The sequence below is a fragment of the Enoplosus armatus genome, chromosome 1, assembly GCF_043641665.1.
Source record: "Enoplosus armatus isolate fEnoArm2 chromosome 1, fEnoArm2.hap1, whole genome shotgun sequence".
In the NCBI taxonomy this organism is placed as follows: Eukaryota; Metazoa; Chordata; class Actinopteri; order Centrarchiformes; family Enoplosidae; genus Enoplosus; species Enoplosus armatus.
This window is the reverse complement of record NC_092180.1, coordinates 798519-817503: the sequence shown is the minus strand read 5'-3', so window position 1 is coordinate 817503 and position 18985 is coordinate 798519. Positions and strand designations below refer to the sequence as shown.

The following is an 18985-nucleotide window of genomic DNA, read 5'->3' as shown; positions in this document are numbered from 1 at the left end:
TTTAAGAACACATTTACGTAGACGAGCAGTAGCAGCAGCATTGTTCACATACTTGTATGTGTAACAGGAGGATCAAAAAGTTCACCCACTGGGGGGCAGATTAGAGCTGACACCAGAACATCGTCTTACTAAACATAAGCTCTATTAGCTCCTCCTCCATTGTTGTTGTGGTGTGTTCAGTCTGCTGCTTCACTGAACTCACTTTTTATGGGTATAATTGTATCTTGTGGAAACGTGATTATTTCTTTACCACAGGGCACACGGGGTAGCCATCACACACACAGGTGGTTAGAAGTAAGTATGTAAGACTAACTTATCAGTATGTTGTGGCTGTAATGAACGCTGGAGCCTCTAGGGGACGCTAGCAGGACTTTAGACTGTTAATATCAACACATCACGTTGAGTCCCTACCAGCTGCTGCTCTTGGGCCGACCTCTGACCTCCTGGACAGGACGTTACATGAGAGGCGGAGGCTGTGGTCGGTATCTGGAGGGTGATTTGAGTCGACAGAAGACGCACCGGGTCAGCAGCTCTGAGGTCTGTAGTCTGGACACGGGGAACGGCTTTCCACACTCCTCACACTGGAAACAGACACGTTCAGTCAGAGTTCAGACTGAAATAAAACTCAGTCACGATGATGATGGAGGGATAGTTTTTCACCTTGAGGATGTGAATTCCTGTTCCCTCGGTCCTCCTCTTCTCCAGGACCTCTGGGACTTCCTCCATATTCTCTATGTTCCATAACCTGATAGTCCTGTCCTGAAGAGACAGAGGAGACCCTGTCACAGCTTCTTACTTGCCCATGAACGCACCATGGAGTAGACTTTTCAAATGTATCTGTGGTTTCTGTAAGTGTTCCAGATGTAACGTTCACTGACCCAGCTGCAGTCACTTGCAGTCTATCCTAAAAGGATCAATCAGGTGTTCCAACCTCAAGGAGAACAAATGACCCAATGACGAGGACCTGAGCCCACAGGAAGGCCTCCCCAATAATGCCCAAATATCAGAGGACCAGTACCTTAGAGGCAGAGGCCACCAACTTCCTGTCAGCGCTGACTGACACATCAGTCACCCAATCACTGTGGCCCTGTGACAACACGAGCAGAGCTTTACAAAAACAATACATGATGCAAGATCAATACTGCAGTGAACTGTACAGCAGAGCTAAATCACCTTCAGGAGGAGAGTCTGGCAGAGGGAGGACGTATCCCAGAGTGCAACAGTCCTGTCACAGGAGCCAGACACCAGCAGGTCTGCTGCACAAACGTGACAGGAAGGGTTTTATTAGACGGACAACACGAAGCAGAACTGAAAATCTGTCATCGTAGCTGACTATCTGGAGTTCATCGTTGGACTCAAACCATCAACATAAACCAAACACACCCTCCATCCCAGCGTGTTTATTTACTCCCTTTGATGGAGATTTAAGTTTGTGTCGCAAAGCGGAAGGATGAAAACCTTTAAACTGCTGTCTCAAAGCCTGTATCAACACATGCTGCCAAGAATACAATTCAGAGAAATACTGGTGGGAACCCTGAGGACAGGAACACGAGGCGGACTCCGCCACCGCTGCTGCCTTGCTCAGAGGTCTCACCGTCAGCAGAGAAGCTGCAGGAGCTCACGCTGCCTTCATGGCCTCTCTGCAGCGTCGTCCCGCCGTGAGACCGAAACCCTCCGGCCTGCAGGTCCCACAGCTTTAAACTTTTATCCCATGATGCCGTGCACAGGAAGTGCCCATTGTTGGTGAAGCAGCAGTCAGAGACAACGTTGCCGTGGTTACTGAGAGAGACAGGAAACATCAACAACACAGGAAGAGAAGACAGTGAAGGAGGCAGAGAAACGCCATCATCATCTTCATCATCAACATCATCATCATCATCATCATCTGCCCAGCAGACCCACAGGAGGCTCCAGCGCTCCAGGTTCACCAAGTGTACATTAGTTTGTGGTAACTGAAGTTAAAATCTAGTTTTTACGACTGTATTGTGTCGTGTTCTTTCATGATGCATTTCACCACATTTACTTCTGCTGAGAGGAAGAGTCCAACATTTTGGAAAATGTGCTTCTTGGCTTCAGTTTTTACAGTTCGATGAGAACATGGAGACCGCTCTCACATCTGTCCGTCACCTGAAACCTCTGCTGTTAGTTCACTGTCTGTAATAACAGTGGGACAGTTGAGTGTCTGGACAGTTCACCGTCTGTAATAACAGTGGGACAGTCGATGTCTGTGGTTAGTTCACTGTCTGTAATAACAGTGGGACAGTCGATGTCTGTGGTTAGTTCACTGTCTGTAATAACAGAAGGACAGTCGTTGTCTGTGGTTAGTTCACAGTCTGTAATAACAGCGGGACGGTCGATGTCTGTGGTTAGTTCACTGTCTGTAATAACAGCGGGACGGTCGATGTCTGTGGTTAGTTCACTGTCTGTAATAACAGAAGGACGGTCGATGTCTGTGGTTAGTTCACTGTCTGTAATAACAGAAGGACGGTCGATGTCTGTGGTTAGTTCACAGTCTGTAATAACAGCGGGACGGTCGATGTCTGTGTTTAGTTCACAGTCTGTAATAACAGCGGGACAGTTGAGTGTCTGGACAGTTCACCGTCTGTAATAACAGAAGGACAGTCGTTGTCTGTGGTTAGTTCACTGTCTGTAATAACAGCGGGACAGTTGAGTGTCTGGACAGTTCACCGTCTGTAATAACAGTGGGACAGTTGTCTGTGGTTAGTTCACTGTCTGTAATAACAGCGGGGCGGTCGTTGTCTGTGGTTAGTTCACAGTCTGTAATAACAGCGGGACAGTCGATGTCTGTGGTTAGTTCACTGTCTGTAACAACAGAGGGACAATCGTTGTCTGTGGTTAGTTCACTGTCTGTAACAACAGTGGGACGGTCGATGTCTGTGGTTAGTTCACTGTCTGTAATAACAGCGGGGCAGTCGTTGTCTGTGGTTAGTTCACTGTCTGTAACAACAGCGGGACAGTCTATGTCTGTGGTTAGTTCACTGTCTGTAATAACAGCGGGGCAGTCGTTGTCTGTGGTTAGTTCACTGTCTGTGGTTAGTTCACTGTCTGTAATAACAGCAGGGCAGTCGTTGTCTGTGGTTAGTTCACTGTCTGTAATAACAGCGGGGCAGTCGTTGTCTGTGGTTAGTTCACTGTCTGTAATAACAGTGGGACAGTTGAGTCACTTTGGTTTCTTACACAACAACGAGTTATAATGTTAATCAGCTGGGGGGAGTTTGGACGCACCCAAAGCTTTAATATACAGAGTACACACTCACAGAGAGTGCCAGAAAAGAGGAGGTGGGGGCCAGTAGGGGTCAGTAGGGGCCAGTAGGGGTCAGGGGTCCTCCAGTGAGTTAATCAAGCAGCAGACGTCTCTGTGTGTTGGTCACCTGTCGATGGACACGGTGGTCTTCTGAGCCAGCAGGTCCCACAGTTTGATGGTCCGGTCTGCAGACACTGTGGCCACTCGCTGGCTCTGAGGGTCGAACCGACACCGTGTGATGGTGGATCGGTGATGATCTGGGGGAGAAAACAAACGCACCTTCACTGACTAACTCCCGCAGTGTTAATAATCAGACGGTGGAGCCGGCTGTCTCACCGCTGACGTGGTGCAGCGTCTGTCCGCTGGCTGCGTCGCTGATGGAGACGCCGTTCTGTGGATCTGCAGCACAGACCAGCAGCCGGCCGTCGGACGAGGAGCTGCAGGAGGTCAGCAGGCCGGCCTGTTTCCACCTCCACTGCACGACCAGGACCAGGACCAGGACCAGACCAGGACCAGACCATCATCAATATCAGTATTCATCTCCATGAAAATATGAACAGGGCTGCAGCTAACAATAATTTATCAATCTTTCAGTTATAGTTCGATTAATTAATAGTCGTTCAGTTTATGATGATATAAAACAGAAAGCTTCTACTCCATCTCAGAGGGGAAAGTTGTACTTTTTCCTGCACTACGTTTATTTGATAACTTTAGTTACTTTGCAGATTCAGATTAATAACACAAAATAAAATCAGCAGTTGATTATTTTGAATGAATTCAGGCTGAAATAAGATAAAACTTTATTGATCTTCGGGGGGGAATTCACAAGTCATTAAAATGAGCTCCACCAGCATTAAAGTGATGAACACATTAATGCATCAAGTATAATATCATAATAAAACATATCTTAATATGCATAATGAGTACTTTTTGGTACTTTAAGTATATTTTGAATCTAATACTTTTGTACTTTTACTTAACATTTAAATGCAGTACTTTTACTTGTAACAGAGTACTTCTACACTGTGGTATTAGTACTTTTACTGAAGTAAAAGATCCGAGTACTACTGAGTTCTGATACCAAAACCATTCTTTTTGAGTATGAACATTTATTTTCTTCAACACCTCTTTTGTCTTTATTTAAATTTCCGTGAGCAAACATGAAAGAGTGACGAGCGGAGCAGCTGACATCACATTCACACGTGATGACGGCGGATTTAGATATTTACATGTCGTTATTAAGGCCTCTGCCTCCTCAAACATAAAACACTTTTTTAAGTTTAAACACCGCAAACTGACATAAATATGAATACTTCCAACTGAAATACTTCCAACTGAAAAGAGAAGAAGAAGACGAGTTACCAGAGTCTGTCCCGTCTCCAGGTCCGAGGCCACCATGTTCTGATCCCAGGAGACAGTGACCATCCTGACAGACACACACAGTCCATTCAAACTCAGGACAAATAGAACTTCTGAAGTGTTTCTCTGAGATGTTGGTGGTGTGTAATCAATAAATGAGATATTCCTGCTTCACTTTCACATCAGGGTTTCCACTGATCATTAATCATTGTTTGGAACGCACTTTTAAACTGTCTTGGTGAATGAATTGAGCTGTAAATCTTTTTCCTTGCCTCAGCTTGGTAACCTTGGTAACCCTCTAACCTTTTTTCTAGCGCCACCTTCAGGACAAACTTTACATTTAGCTTCAGCTATAAGGACAACATCAGGACTTCAGTCTGGTTTCATCCCGTTTGTGTGACGTTCACAACACTACACCATCAATACCAAACATCACACAGACAGACAGAATCATTCATTCTAATAATATTTCTCAATGGAAAGCTGTTTGTCTATTGTAAACTAATAAGAAACACCTGTTCCCCTCTGCTGATGACTAATCATCTGAAATGATCCACAATAACTAAACATGCAGGCTGTGAACAGCTGTTGTCAGTCGAGACTCACCTGTTGCTGTTTGGGATCAGAGCGCACTCTGTGATGGTTTTACTATGAACTCCATGGAACACCCTCAGAGGTCTGCAGCTCTCCACATCCTGCACAGGTCAAAGACGGACTGATGAAGACTCCGGAGAGGAGAGTAAACGTGACGTGACAGGAGGCGGCATCACAGTGAAACAGTCTTTATATGGTGGAAGACCAAACTGGACTTAATTAGATATTTAAACACATTTAAACATCATTTCTGTGAATGTGATTGATGTGTTTGTTTACTCATCAATGTGTCATCATATCTGTTAAAGACTCGGTGTCTGCACAGTAAGCTATATCAGGATATTAATATACTCTCTCACAGTGTTTATTATCATATCACCAAACCCTATACGGAGAATTCAAACTTTAAATTGGAGCTTAACTGGTTTGGTTGTGAAACCAACAGGAGGAGGAAGAGGAGCAGGAGCAGGAGGAGGAGCAGGAGGAGGAGGAAGAGGAGGAGGAGCAGGAGAAGGAGGAGGAGGAGCAGGAGGAGCAGGAAGAGAAGGAGGAGGAGGAGGAGCAGGAGGAGGAGAAGGAGGAGGAGGAGCAGGAGCAGGAGGAAGAGCAGGAGGTGGAGCAGGAGGAGCAGGAAGAGCAGGAAGAGGAGGAAGAGGAGGAGGAGGAGCAGGAGCAGGAGGAAGAGCAGGAGGTGGAGCAGGAGGAGCAGGAAGAGCAGGAAGAGGAGGAGGAGCAGGAGGAGGAGGAGGAGGAAGAAGTTACCCAGAGGATGGCGGTGCGGTCTGAGGAGCAGCTGAGGACGCAGCGGCCATTGCAGCAGAGTCGGGCGGCGGTGACGGAGCCACTGTGAGCCCGTAACACCTTCACTGGAAGCTGCACACACACCATGACAACACATGACAACACATGATGACGACAACACAAGATGACGACAACACATGATGACGACAACACATGATGACGACAACACGCGATGAAGTCACGTACAGTGAACACACCTGACTCCATACAAATATGAATCCGATAAATATATTTGACTTCTTTGTATTCAGCTGTTTGAAAGGTTGCAGTTTACGTTAGACAACCCTCCATGAGGAGGACCAGTGGTGGAATGTAACTAAGTTCATTTACTCAAGTACTGTCCTTAAGTACACGTGAGGTAACTGTACTTTATTTATTTCTACTCTTCTACTGCTCCACGTGTATGTATCTGACAGCTTTAGTTACTTTACAAATCAAGATTTTACACACAAAACACATGAAGAACCTTTAAAACATGATGTATTGTAGAAAAATGAAACTACCAAACAGTATAAGAAAATTGAGCTTAAACAATTAGTCAATTAATCAATTTGTCGATTTGTCAATTATCAAAGAAATTACTTTTTTGTTAACTGGTGAATGGTTTCAGCGCGAAACACAAAGCTCCTTTTACATTTTACTTGTAAGAGTATTTTTACAGTGTGGTATTAGTACTTTTACTTCAGTAAAGAATCTGAATATTTCCTCCCCCACTGACGAGGACAAAGCTTGTCTCTATCTTTTCCTTCATGTCAGTAAACGCACCCTGCCTAGCTAACGTTAGCAGCCGAGCTAACCATTAACCGTTCTTTTTACCGGGGTGTCGTGGCTCCACTCTCCGGCTCCTCTTCCCTCTTCTTCTTCCTCTTCTTCCGTCCTCTCCTCCTCCTCATCCGCTGATAAAGTCTTCATGTTTTTCGACGCCATTTTAGAAACTTTTGGTCAAAAGAGACTGTACTTCTCTGAAGCGGCAGTTGCCATAGCAACAGTCCCTCTGACGAAGGCGAGATGGTGCCTTCAGGGGCTATGGGACGTAAGACGATTTAACGTGTAATAAACCATTCCCAGGGGATGCAGAAGTTTTAATGTAGTCTGTGGAGTGTGAATCCTCTACCTCCTCAATTCCTTCACTGCCTAACCTTATTCTTTCTGTTCCTACTTCCTCCTCTCCCCTCTCCTATTCTCATTCCCTACATTCTCCTTCATTTTCCAGACAACTTTGAAAGAGTCAAAACTACACAACAAATCAGCAAATAGCATCAATAACAACAAATTACATCAAGATTAATGAACAGTTTATTATTTAAATCAAGAAAATGAACTGTGTTGCAGTGAGTACTTTGTGTAGAGAGGACGTGTTATTTTCAGGTTGGTCGTCCTCACAGAGGACACACTTCCTGCTTCTTCACCAGCTCTCATGTGACTGAACCTTTTTCAGTCTGGAAGGAGAGGACACAGAGAGACAGACAGTCAGACAGACAAAGACAATCAAAGTGCTTTACGCACGGCACTACAGACATTGAATAAGAAAAATAGTACACTTTTACAAAAGCATTCAAAATAAATGATTATTTTTTTATGAAGACCCTCTGAATTGAATGCATTCCGTGGAAAAATGTTTGCAGAAAGGTTTCCACAGTTCTGAAACTCCTCTTCCTGCCGCACATGTCTCCGACAGATAGAGTGATGTCTGACTGAGGACTGCAGTTGACTGAATTCATAATGAACTATAATTCTGCACATTCTTCAGAGAACCCTTAAAAACAGAGTTTGTAAAGTCTCTGTGAACTCTGACCTTTTCAGCAGCTCCTCTGTCGACACGTGTCCATCTTCACAGTCCCGGTCCTCATCGCTGTCCTCTGAGCTGCTGTCTGACGCCTCCTTCTTACTCTTCTTCTGCTGTTTCCCTTTGTGTTTGTGCTTCTTATGTTTCTTCTTCTGCGGGAAATAAAGATGAGCACGAAGTCAGAAGAGAAGAATCAAACTATCAGGAGAAGGAGCCATTTTGTTTTGTCTTTTCTCTTTCTACCTTCTTCTCCTTCTTGTGTTTGTGCTGCTTCTTGTTCTTGTGTTTCTTCTCTTTGCTCCTCTTGCTGGGTTTCTCCTCCTCACGGGGGGAGCAGACAGAGGTAGCGCCTCCTCTGACTGAACAGTGGAACAACAGGCAGAGTTTAGTCCTTTAGCCCTCTAACATGTATTTACATCATGCTGACAGAGAACGTTCAGCTTCTCCTACATTTCTCTTCTTGTCAACAAACTCCACGAGCAGTTAAACCAACACTGAATGTATCCGACCATGAACACACACACACACTGTAGTTTATCTGGACTCAGCCCCACACATTTCCTGCTGCTAGTTTGATAAAAACTACAGCCAGGAGCTGTTGGAGGGAATGACTGAGCCTTTTGAAACATGAAACTATATATTTGTGAGGAGTTTTTAAAAGATTGACGTCTTCAGTAGGAACCAATGGGCTGAGAGCTGAGAGCCATAGACAGGAAGTGAGACAGGACAGAGAGACGGACTGACAGGTTGATGGTTTGAGTCTGAACATGAAGTTTGATGACAAGAAGAAACATATACACCAGAACGATCCTTTGTTCCAGATTTAAAGAGTGACAAAGTTTACATCATATTGATGTCTATTAATGTAAACTGTCCCTTACAAATATATCATATATATAGACGTGGAGATAATCCACTCCCACTCATGTAGTTGTGAATTCTTCTCTGATAAGTAAAACTTTATTTATATTGCACAGTTCAGTTATTGTTCTATTCATATTCCTGTTTTAATTCTTATCAAAGTCTTAATAAAGGGACTTTTCTCTCTTGATAGGAGAGCAGGTTGTAACCATGAAGTGCACTGTCTCAGCTCTCAGCTGGTTTTAGTGTTTGTTTGTCTGACTGTTGTGGACTCACTGAGAGCAGCTGAAGGAGGCGGCAGCTTCGGACCAAACTCCTCCTCCTCCTCCTCCTCCTCCTCTCGTGTCGAGTTCTGAGACAAAACCGCCGCTTTTAAAGAAACAGACGACAAACACCATGAAAAGTTTGAATCACACACTCAGCTTCTACCTCTCATTCCCACTGCTTTTGTTTTGTTGTTTATTTGGGCAATTTTGTGAAACAATAGACTGGGAATGATGCAAAAACTACATTTGAAGAACACAGATTTGTTTTTGACATCATTATCACAGCTTGTGAGGTGCTGACATCTTCTACTGCTTCAGGCTCCGGACTCTTTTAAACTTCACGCTTTTGAATTTTGACTTTGAGCCTTCTCACTGAAGAAGGCTGTGGGACACGGCTGAAAGCTCTGCGGAGTAAGTGGACTTTGCATTTAAATGATCTAACACAGATATGTGTTATGTATGCTGTTCTTACCTGTCTGCAGGCTGGAGGTGGGGATGTTGGAGGAGGAGGAGGTGGGGATGTTGGAGGAGGAGGAGGTGATGTTGAAGAGGTTCAGCGGCTGTGGCTCGACTTTGACCTCATCCTCCTTCACATCCTCCTCATCGTTGCTCTCTCCCTCTGATGAAGAGGAAGATTTCTCATCAGAGGAGCCTGCGAAGATGGCCTTGAACAGATCCATGGGAGGCCTGCTCTCCTCCTCTTCCTCCTGCTCTTCCTCCTCCCCTTCTTTCTTCTTGTCTGAGCTCTGCTGATCCGCTGGCTTCGTCTGTATGAAGAGAACAGAAGCTTTCTAGATTTCTAGTTTCTGCTCTCCGGAGCATCAACAGAGTTTGGACTGCTTTTCTGGACTCACCTCCTCCGTCCTGCTGTCTGGAGTCTGATGGTTGGTGCTGGTGGAGGCAGGTAAAGCATTTATGGAGGTTTGCTCCAGTTTGGTCTCAGTTTGGTTTCGTGCAGCGCTGAGCAGCTCACTCAGTGGGTCATTCTTCTTCTTCTCCTTCTTCAGGTCTGAAACGTCCCACCGAGACCTCTTCCCAGCCTCTGGAGGCTTTGGAGGAGCTGAGGAGGAGGAGGAGGAGGAGGAGGAAGAGGATAATGTCACCCAGCTAGGACTAATTATGTCACACTTCAGTGTTAAAATGAAAAATCAGGAAAACTGACACTTTGATATTAAATGAAATCATGAAACAGGAAAAAGAAGGAGTTGAATAGTAAAGTAAAACGTGATGACTAACAGGCTGTTCACCCTGATGTTAACAGACATGCTCTGTCGCTCTCTCCACATGTTGTCACCTGTAACCTGTAAGTTAAGTCTAACTTAATGACAGATAGTTCTTCCTCTCATCAGCAGCTCCGGTCTCTTTGCCTGTCTGCGCTGATAGGCTTTCAGTCATGATGAGTAACCAATCAGATGCTCAGTCAGTGAGGCAGTCAATCAGATCCCCTTCTTCTTTATTTCCTGATTTAAAGCAGGACACTTTTCTAACTTTAATTCAATTCAGTTACATTTTTTTATATCGCGCCAAATCACAACAAAAGTCATCTCATGACACTTTACAAATACAGCAGGTCTAGACCGACTCTTTATGATGTAAGCTTACAGCACCTGGTATTCCCAGGTGGTCTCCCACCCAAGTACTAACCAGGCGCGACCCTGCTTAGTATCAGAGATCGGGCGAGTGGTACTTTCAGACTATACTGCATTTGATTTGATTCAGAGTGAAGTTTTGTACGGGCCGACCGAGGCGAGCGTCATGTATAAATCAAGATGTGGCTGAAAGCGCCCCCTGGAGGTGGACGAAGCTACCTGGTGTCTCTCGGCTCTCCGTCACAGTCAGGAAGTTGAAGACTGAAAACTTGTCTCTCTTCACTTTGGGCAGACCCACCATACTGGACCTGCAGGACCAACAAGAGTCACGTTTCAGTTTAAGTCGGCCGTCGGCCAAAAGAACCGAACAGGAACGATTCAGATCTGAGGTTTTCAGTTAAATTTAGACTAAACTTCCTGTCAGGATTAGTTTCTGATTTAAGGATAGTTTGGATTTAATCACAAGAAGTCTACAGTCTAAACTGTGTGTGTGTGTGTGTGTGTCTGTCTGTGTGTGTGTGTGTGTCTGCCTGTGTGTGTGTGTGTGTGTGTGTGTGTCTGTGTGTGTGTCTGTGTGTGCCTGCCTGTCTGTCTGTGTGTGTGTGTGTGTGTGTCTGTGTGTGTGTGTGTGTGTCTGTGTGTGTGTCTGTGTGTGCCTGCCTGTCTGTGTGTCTGTGTGTGTGTGTGTGTGTGTGTCTGTGTGTGTGTGTGTCTGTGTGTGCCTGCCTGTCTGTGTGTCTGTGTGTCTGTGTGTGTGTGTGTGTGTGTGTGTGTGTCTGTGTGTGTGTCTGTGTGTGTGTCTGTGTGTGTGTCTGTGTGTGTGTGTTGTACCCGGGGTAGGGGTGGGGGACGTTGAACCTCTTGCAGAGCAGTTTGTCAGGATGCCACTCGAACGTTTCTCTGGTCAGTTTCCCGAACATCTTCATAGTGACGGCCGCCTGTTTGTCGTCCATGTCGCCCTGACAACCAAACAACCACATAGATTTAAACCAAACTGACAAAGTTCACTTCCTGCTGGGAGTTGAAGGGTCACTCATTTAACACGTGAAACAGCAGTTCACCCGTCAGGTTTAGTCCTCTGTGACGTCTCTCACAACAACTACATTATAGTGCTGGACTACCCCTTTAAATGCGTCAACAAACACAGCGGCCTCCTACCTCCTGGTCCCGGCTGACCTCCACGCTGTCCTCGTCCTCCTGCTGTTTGGCGCTGGTGAAGCGAGAGGAGAGCGAGGAGGAGGTGGGTCTGTACAGGATGGAGGCTCGGACAAACTCCTCCCTCTCCCTGCTGCGCTCCCACTCCGTCACCCCCGGGTCCAGGCTCTGCTCCAGGGCGTCTGAGACACAGACAGAGGAGAAGGTCAATGTCCACCGAGTCCAGCTCTGTCAAAGCCACCTGCCACAGAGGGTCTACTTCCGTCTCTGAAGCCTGAAACTCACGAGTGAATGAATGTAAACGTGTTTGTTTGTTGGCAAATGGCCTCAACACCTTTATAGCAAGTTGTGTTTGTAAGTAAGAAGAGAACGAGAGACAAAAGGATCAAAGCTTTCAGTTCTCATGATTCTAAATCTCTTCTTCTTTGTCCTCTTCTCACAGCCTCAGTGGTCTGGTCCTCAGTGGGACGGAGACTTACTCTCCTCCTGCTCTCTGTGATCACGTTTACTGTTTAATGCAGCTGAATTCACCATAAACGATGTTTTTCTGTTTCTGTTGTCAGAAATATGAAAAGTAAAAGATTTAAGATTTATGCACTCCAGAGGTCATTTCAGAAAAGTTTTGAAATGTGACCAACTTGATGTGGACGTCCTCTCGTATTCACTATTCAGGACGTACAGTTTCCCAGCAGGGGGCAGTCCACATCCAAAGAGCTGCAAACACTTATTCAGTATGCTTGTAAAACATGAAGAATGTGTCTGCTGAAGAACAGAGTGCAGGCAGACGCTCCTGCAGTGCATGATGGGACATGTAGGACGGAGCCTCCTACCTTTGTCTCCCTGTCTCAGGCGGTTCAGGTACAGCTCGTAGCGCGCCTGTTTGCTGGGGTTCTTCTCAAACGGTCTGAAGGTCTGTGAGGAAGTCTGGACGCCTCGCCACGCTGCCAGAGCCTCCTGCTGGAGGCCGCAGGAGGCCGACCCGCCCGCAGCAGACGGCCCCGCCGCCGACCTCACCGGCTGCAGGGCATCATGGGAGTCCAGGTTGGTGGTTTTAGTGGAGGGCACGTTAGAGGAGTTGCGGAGGTTGAGCAGTCGCTCTCTGTCTTCAGGCTTCAGCAGCTCCATGACTGAACTGGGACCTGATCAGGATTCAGAATAATATATATTGATAATAATAATAATAATAATAATAAAAAGATAGATTATATCTTATAGATATAGATGTCGTCCATTTCCACTTAACTACACTTTCCATCACTTCAACATCTTCCTAACCGTATTTCAAACCAAACAGATAACTGATGGTTTTCCTACCTTGCAGGGTGTCTTCTCCCAGCAGTGCCCTCCTCTGGCCGGAGTCCAGCTGGTGGCGTCCTCCTTGTTGGGGCTCCTCTTTGACCATGTGGCCCCTGGAGGTCCTCAGAGCCTCGGCCAGTGCGGGACTGACCCCGGAAAGACCCGAAACGACGACGGATGGACTGAAGCGATGGACAGGCCGATAGTCTCTGGGCAGAGAGGGGGGAGGGAAGATCTGCAGACAGACGGAGAGAACATCATTAGTGACAGAGTTTATTTCTGCGAGATATCAGCAGAAGTTTTAAGCTGCTCACTGTTTTCTCCTCGGCTGTTTTTTGGGCCAGAGTGAATCCCTCCAGGATTTTGCCGAGGTACGACGCATCTTTGCTTTTGTCTGTGAACAAGAGAAAATTGTATAAATTATAATGTTTCCAACATTTCTTACAGGTTTTACTAAAACCAAAGCTCAGAGTTAAACCTGGTTCATGGTTCTGAATCAGCAACAAAACAGCTTCTCTGGTTAAAGTTCTTCAACAGATTTTCCAGTCAGTCCAGGTTTCCACGCAGAGTCTGCTGTGATGACATGTAGTTTGGACGGCTCAGTCCGTCCTCCACTCTGGTCCAGACTGAAACACCTCCACTATTGTGATGAGATGTGGTTCAGACCTTCATGGTCCCCTCAGGATGAACTGTAATAACTCTGGTGATCCTCTGACTCTTCATCTAGCGTCATCATCAGGTCAACATGTTCATGTGACCAAATACCTGCAGAACTGATGACGTTCATCAGCCTCAGCTGGACTCTGTGTTTACTGCTAGTTAGCTCATGTTAGCGTGCTAAACTAATGGTGAACATGGTGAACATTATAGCTGCTAAACATTAGCATGTTAGCTCTCTGATTCTGATCACGTGTTAGCATGCTGATGTTAGCATGCTGATGTTAGCATGCTGATGTTAGTATGTAGCCCAAAGCACAACCTCAGAGCTGCTAGTACAACTGAAGACTCTTGATAGTTTACACCTGGACTACCTATAATTAAGTTTTGTGTACTTAGTTAAACTATTGTTCCTAATTGAATAACCAGGTGAGTTACACCGACCTGTAAAACATCTAATGAGTCGTGTCTCAGAGGTTTGGATTCTCTTCTGTGCTTTTATATAAAGAATTAAGCACGTTCAAGGCCATGTATACTTTATAGAAATATGTAGAATTACATATTCCTGAAATCCACAAACTCTCCAGGACTTTCCAGGAAGTTTTACCTCTCTTTTTGATGTACTGCTGTGGAGCCGTCCAGCCGTACAGGCCGTCTCCAGGCTCCTCTCCTCCCAGCACCGTGTCGTATCTGGACATGGAGTCTCTGTGGTAAACGTCTTCATCATCCTCCTCCAGGGCGCCCACCCCGAACGCCTGCAGGTCAAAGGTCACCAGCAGCATTTAGAGCTACAACTTGTTTTACTGTTAGAAAATGATCCGGACTTAGAGCCCCCACCTGTCCAGCCACGCCTCCTCTCCGCAAGCCTCTCTGTGCGTCTCCAAACAGTCGACTCCTCGTCTCAGACTGCGGCTTGAACAGGTTGATGTGTTCAGGTGCTCCTCGGCCCTGCAGCGCCAGGCCCGGGTCCAGGCCACGGTACCCCAGACCCTGAACCCCCAGCCTGGGGTTGAAGTCCACCGGAGTTACGTCCTTCGGGGCAAAGGTCACGTTCTCTGGAGCGAATTCTTCGTCGTCATTGTCCTGTCGGCCCGAGAGAGGAAGTAACCTGAATGTTTACGTTCTTCTGAAGAAGTTTCACGTCTTAATTCAAATGTTTGAAAGGTTTCTGAGACAAAGAGGATTCTGGGCTCGGACTCAAAGACTCCGGTCAGGATGGACTTGATTTGAGGACTGAGACTTGACCAATGAAGGGCTGAGCTTCTCTTAAAACATATCACCACATTTAAAGATGAGAGCAAAATGATGCAGTGAAAACATTTTAGACACTTCTCTATAACTATAACTTTACACAATTTAATACAATTAGCCTCTTTGTGTGACACAGAACAGAAAATGATTCCACAATCTTGAAGTGTGATTAATCGTTTAACTAATTTATGAACTGATCATTAGTTACAGCTCTAGATCCCAGCCCAAGTCTTTGTTCAGAGCTCAAGCTTCATCTGTGTCTTCATGCGGTGACCCTGAACTGACAGACGGCTGCAGCACAAACTGTGTTTCAGTGACTTTCTGCAGCCGGACCTCTCAGCCTGGACCTGGTTTTCAGTCCTGTCTGTCTGCCTGGACAAACTATCAGACTGGCATCAGTTGTCTCACCCACCTCTGAGTCCTCCGATCCAGCAGGGGGCAGCACGCAGCCGTAAACTCTGCTCCCTCCATCTATCAGGAGGAGAAAGAAGAGAATATCAGAGAAAGTAAAACCACCGGATCCACAGGATCACATCATCGTTTCTGAGAACTGGATATGAAACCTCGCATGTACCCGTCTGCTGTCGGTGAGCTTTCCTCTTCACACGAGGCCCGACTCCCTGACCCTCCTTCCAGCCCATCCTCCTCAGCAGCTCCACCCCGATGGACGTCCTGAGAGACAAAAGCAACGCACCTCAGAATAGACTCACGTTACTAAATCCACTCAATCACTTTCCTCACCTTCCAACATCACTTCCTGTTATTAAAACACAACAGTGAGTTATGAAGTCGCTCCGGTTCCTGGATTCATCTTTACATGGAGGCCCCCCCGGTTCGCAGTGAGCAGTGTGGATGCTGGCTGTTACCTGGCAGGTGCGATCAGCTCCTCCAGCAGGGTGTCTCCGGGGATCAGTGCCGCCTGAGCGTTGACGGCTCTCGCCTTCTCTCTGGCCACGTCTCTGCGACTGGACGAGAACTCCTGACTGGTTGTGATCTCTCTGGGAGCAATGCCGTGCTCGCCGAAGTCCTGACACACAACAACAACAACAACAACAACAACAACAACAACAGCAACACTCAGTTCCACTAAACCTGCATCAACACTCGAACCTAAAACATTCTTTATGGACAAGAAAATATAGTTCAGACCTCCCGTCGAACAAATTAAATTACAGTTAATTCGTAGTGATCACCTCAGCGCAGTAATGACGCCGCTTCACTTTTCTTATTAGACCTGGAGAGGTCAAACCATGCAGCGTTAAAAGAATAACAAGCAAGTATTAGAGATTACTCCTCAGCTTGTTAATCTTGCGATAGCAGTGGGTGATAAAATCTTCTATCACAGTATATGTCATTTTATTTAACAGTAAATATTCTGGAGAATGAGAGTGAGAAAATATATATTTCTATAACCCTAAAAGACTTTTCCATCCTGCCTCTGACAGATATTCCCTCTGCTGTTCAGTGAAGAAGAACGCAAACAAAGATGGCAGCTGGAAATTCAGGAAATAAGACAATCCTTGAAAAATGGTTAGAAAATAGACTTTTCCCTCATTTTATAGAGCTGGAACGTAACTCTCGGTGCTGGAGTCTCACATGTAAATTCAATGATTACAAACAAAACTAAAACGATTTTTAGTTAAAAATTTCAGCAGTTTTGTCAGAGTTTTTGGTTCTGACTGAAAACACTCAGCGGTACCTCCTCGTCCATGAAATCTTCTGGTCTGGCATGATGTTTGTTGCCTTTCTGTTGCCGTGACGACACAAAGGTTGACGGGGCCCAGCCTAAAGACACAACAGCACAACAATCAGAGAATAAGAAGTCAATATACTGACTTTTCACGTTTGGAGATAAATGTGGTTCGAGCTGACCTCTTCAGATTAAAGCCACCACACAAAAACAGGCGTTAAAAACACGACGCGACCTTCGACCCTCGTCTGAAAAGACTGAACCAAAGTTTAAGGTTGTTGTTGTGCCACGGGTTTCTAGTTTCTAGATTTCTAGAAAGTTTGAAATATTTTACTTTCATCATCATATGAAACATTGGTCACCACTCCAAAGATGCAACAAGAAGTGATAAAATGATTAATTCATTATCAAGTTATTAAATATAATAACTGACGGATGGTTTTTAGTAAAATCTCTGATAAAAATCACTGAACATTATCTGGTTGGAGCTTCTCCAATATGATGATTGTTCACATTTTTAGAAAGTGGGTCAGACCAAAGACTTCATCAGCTTTGACTCTGTGAACTCAACATGGACAGTTGTCATTATTTCTGATATTATATATTGATGACAAAAATAGTCACAGTCCTGAAATCAACTCATTTATTAGTCCAAGAAATTCTATGAAAATTAGTTTAGTGGGATTTAATGTTTTTGATGAGGACAAATTTTCTGTGTAGGAGTGAAGGAGATCTGTCAGAAGAAACTCTGCAGGCAGCTGAGCGTTGGATCACCACTGATCCAGATCCTGGACAAACAGTCAGAGCAGGCGTTGTGATGCAGCAGCACTGACCTTCTTTAGTGCCGACAGTGTTGAAATAACCGGCTGAAAAGCCTCCAGTGAACGCTCCGTGGAACCTCTGATATCGTCCCTTCTCGTCCTTCACCGTCTGCTCGTGGAGCGGGACGGGCTTCTTCAGCGGCTCGTCTACAGAAAACACACAGAACACGTGTTTAATACACACAGTACATCATATCTACAGTGTCGGACAGAGTATTCAGGTCCTTTACTTCAGTAAACAGAATAATTGTACATCTAAAAAGTAATTTATTTGAATAAAAATATACTGTATAAGTATCAGCAGCAGAATATGCTCAGTATCAAAACTGACAGCCCTTAAGACAGAACTTCCCTTTCAGACTGAAGTAAACCTGTAAGCAGTACTTGAACGCGTCATACTATAAGTGCATCATATTTTCTTCATACTTCATTTTCAAAAGAAGAATGTGCACAGTATCTAGCAGCTGTCAGATAAACGTAGCTGTGGAGTAAAAAGTACAATATTCATATCCGTCTGACGTAGAGGAAAAGTGTCACAAAATGGAGTAAAGTGCAAGTACCTCAAAAGATTGTTTGAGTAAATGTACTTACTTTCCTCCTCTTGTCTACATACATCAAAATACCAACACACTTTAAGGATACGAAGTGGTTAAACGAAGTAATTAACGATAGAGAATAGAGGATTTCCCCAAGCAGACCAAACTCAATACAAAAATCTTGCATTTTGTTCCTTGTCTTTCTGACAAAGGTTACGGTACAAACTGTATCTCAGGATTATTTACGAATCGTTAAACACTAATCTTCAATTGTACATACACTTGAGAAACGGAACTACATCGACTACAACAGACACGTATATTCTCTATCTAGTTTACACTTGTTACAGCCTCCGTTTTCATCCACAACCTTCCTTTGCTACAGAAAAGAGACAGGAAAGATAACATTAAGAGGCAGATTGGGAAAAAAGCTTGAGGTTTGAATGAAATGATTTGCTGGTTTGAGAATCACAATTGGACAGTGACGATTCGTTAAAGATCTTAACTGACAATCCAGTTTGTGCATTCAGCCGGTATGCACGATGATATAAAAAGGACAGATAAATGAATGAGGTCTGGGTTACAAACAGGGGGCTAGGCTAACTCAGAGCTTGTTGTTAGCTAGCTGCCCGTTAGCTTAGCTTCTAAAGTGGCCGCTGGAAACGTCGTGGCTCTTTTCTCGCCACAGGAAACCACCGGAAAGTGTTAAAGTGCAATCGGACGGATTATAGAGGGTTTGAAAATGAACTCTACCTTCTTCCAGAGGCTCCAAAGGAGTCCCATATGTCACAAAATCCTCGTCGCTGTCACTGTCGGACGCCATGTTTTTACTACAGGTACGGTAAGCGCAAGAGAACAAAGTTCGAAGACGAAGGCGAAAGGTTCAGTCATTTCAGTCAGAGCAGAAGAACTGGCGACATCTTGTGGCGGGACGCTGAAACAGTCACATTTTTATTGTTCAGTGTTGATTTTTATGATCAATCAATAGACAAGTTTTACTAAATCAACACTATTGATAATAAATAGCTCATAAAATGTGTTTAAATGGTTCTTTAAAA

The 18985-nt window shown here is 45.1% G+C and overlaps 2 protein-coding genes across 2 annotated transcripts; both read right to left on the bottom strand.

Annotated features, from left to right (window-relative positions):
* Nucleotides 1-455: 455 nt before the first annotated feature.
* LOC139289188 (WD repeat-containing protein 88-like) lies at nt 456-6946 on the bottom strand. Its single transcript, XM_070910729.1, has 11 exons — nt 6836-6946; nt 5981-6091; nt 5231-5319; nt 4628-4691; nt 3602-3740; nt 3393-3522; nt 1595-1779; nt 1174-1256; nt 1019-1087; nt 661-759; nt 456-581 (listed from the first exon to the last, which is right to left on the bottom strand). Exons 1-11 carry the CDS (start codon nt 6944-6946, stop codon nt 456-458), a joined length of 1206 nt encoding a protein of 401 aa, XP_070766830.1.
* A 351-nt stretch (nt 6947-7297) lies between these two features.
* Nucleotides 7298-18750, bottom strand: gpatch1 (G patch domain containing 1). Its single transcript, XM_070903285.1, has 20 exons — nt 18681-18750; nt 17404-17538; nt 16580-16665; nt 15747-15907; nt 15455-15552; nt 15293-15351; nt 14467-14712; nt 14237-14384; nt 13287-13366; nt 12991-13207; nt 12507-12815; nt 11680-11858; nt 11353-11480; nt 10741-10829; nt 9787-9992; nt 9405-9699; nt 8943-9035; nt 8049-8164; nt 7815-7957; nt 7298-7458 (listed from the first exon to the last, which is right to left on the bottom strand). Exons 1-20 carry the CDS (start codon nt 18748-18750, stop codon nt 7425-7427), a joined length of 2892 nt encoding a protein of 963 aa, XP_070759386.1. The 3' UTR covers nt 7298-7424.
* Nucleotides 18751-18985: the final 235 nt, after the last annotated feature.

Excerpts from the sequence above, each read along its gene's own strand:
- LOC139289188 (XM_070910729.1), bottom strand. The coding sequence starts at position 6,946 with ATGGCGTCGAAAAACATGAAGACTTTATCAGCGGATGAGGAGGAGGAG. Across the intron at positions 3,741-4,627 it reads TGGAGACGGGACAGACTCTG|TGGAGGTGGAAACAGGCCGG; the intron begins GTAACTCGTCTT and ends CTGGTCGTGCAG. Across the intron at positions 1,088-1,173 it reads GCCAGACTCTCCTCCTGAAG|GGCCACAGTGATTGGGTGAC; the intron begins GTGATTTAGCTC and ends GTGTTGTCACAG.
- gpatch1 (XM_070903285.1), bottom strand. The coding sequence starts at position 18,750 with ATGGCGTCCGACAGTGACAGCGACGAGGATTTTGTGACATATGGGACT. Across the intron at positions 15,352-15,454 it reads AGCTCACCGACAGCAGACGG|ATGGAGGGAGCAGAGTTTAC; the intron begins GTACATGCGAGG and ends TCCTCCTGATAG. Across the intron at positions 14,713-15,292 it reads CTGGATCGGAGGACTCAGAG|GACAATGACGACGAAGAATT; the intron begins GTGGGTGAGACA and ends TCGGGCCGACAG.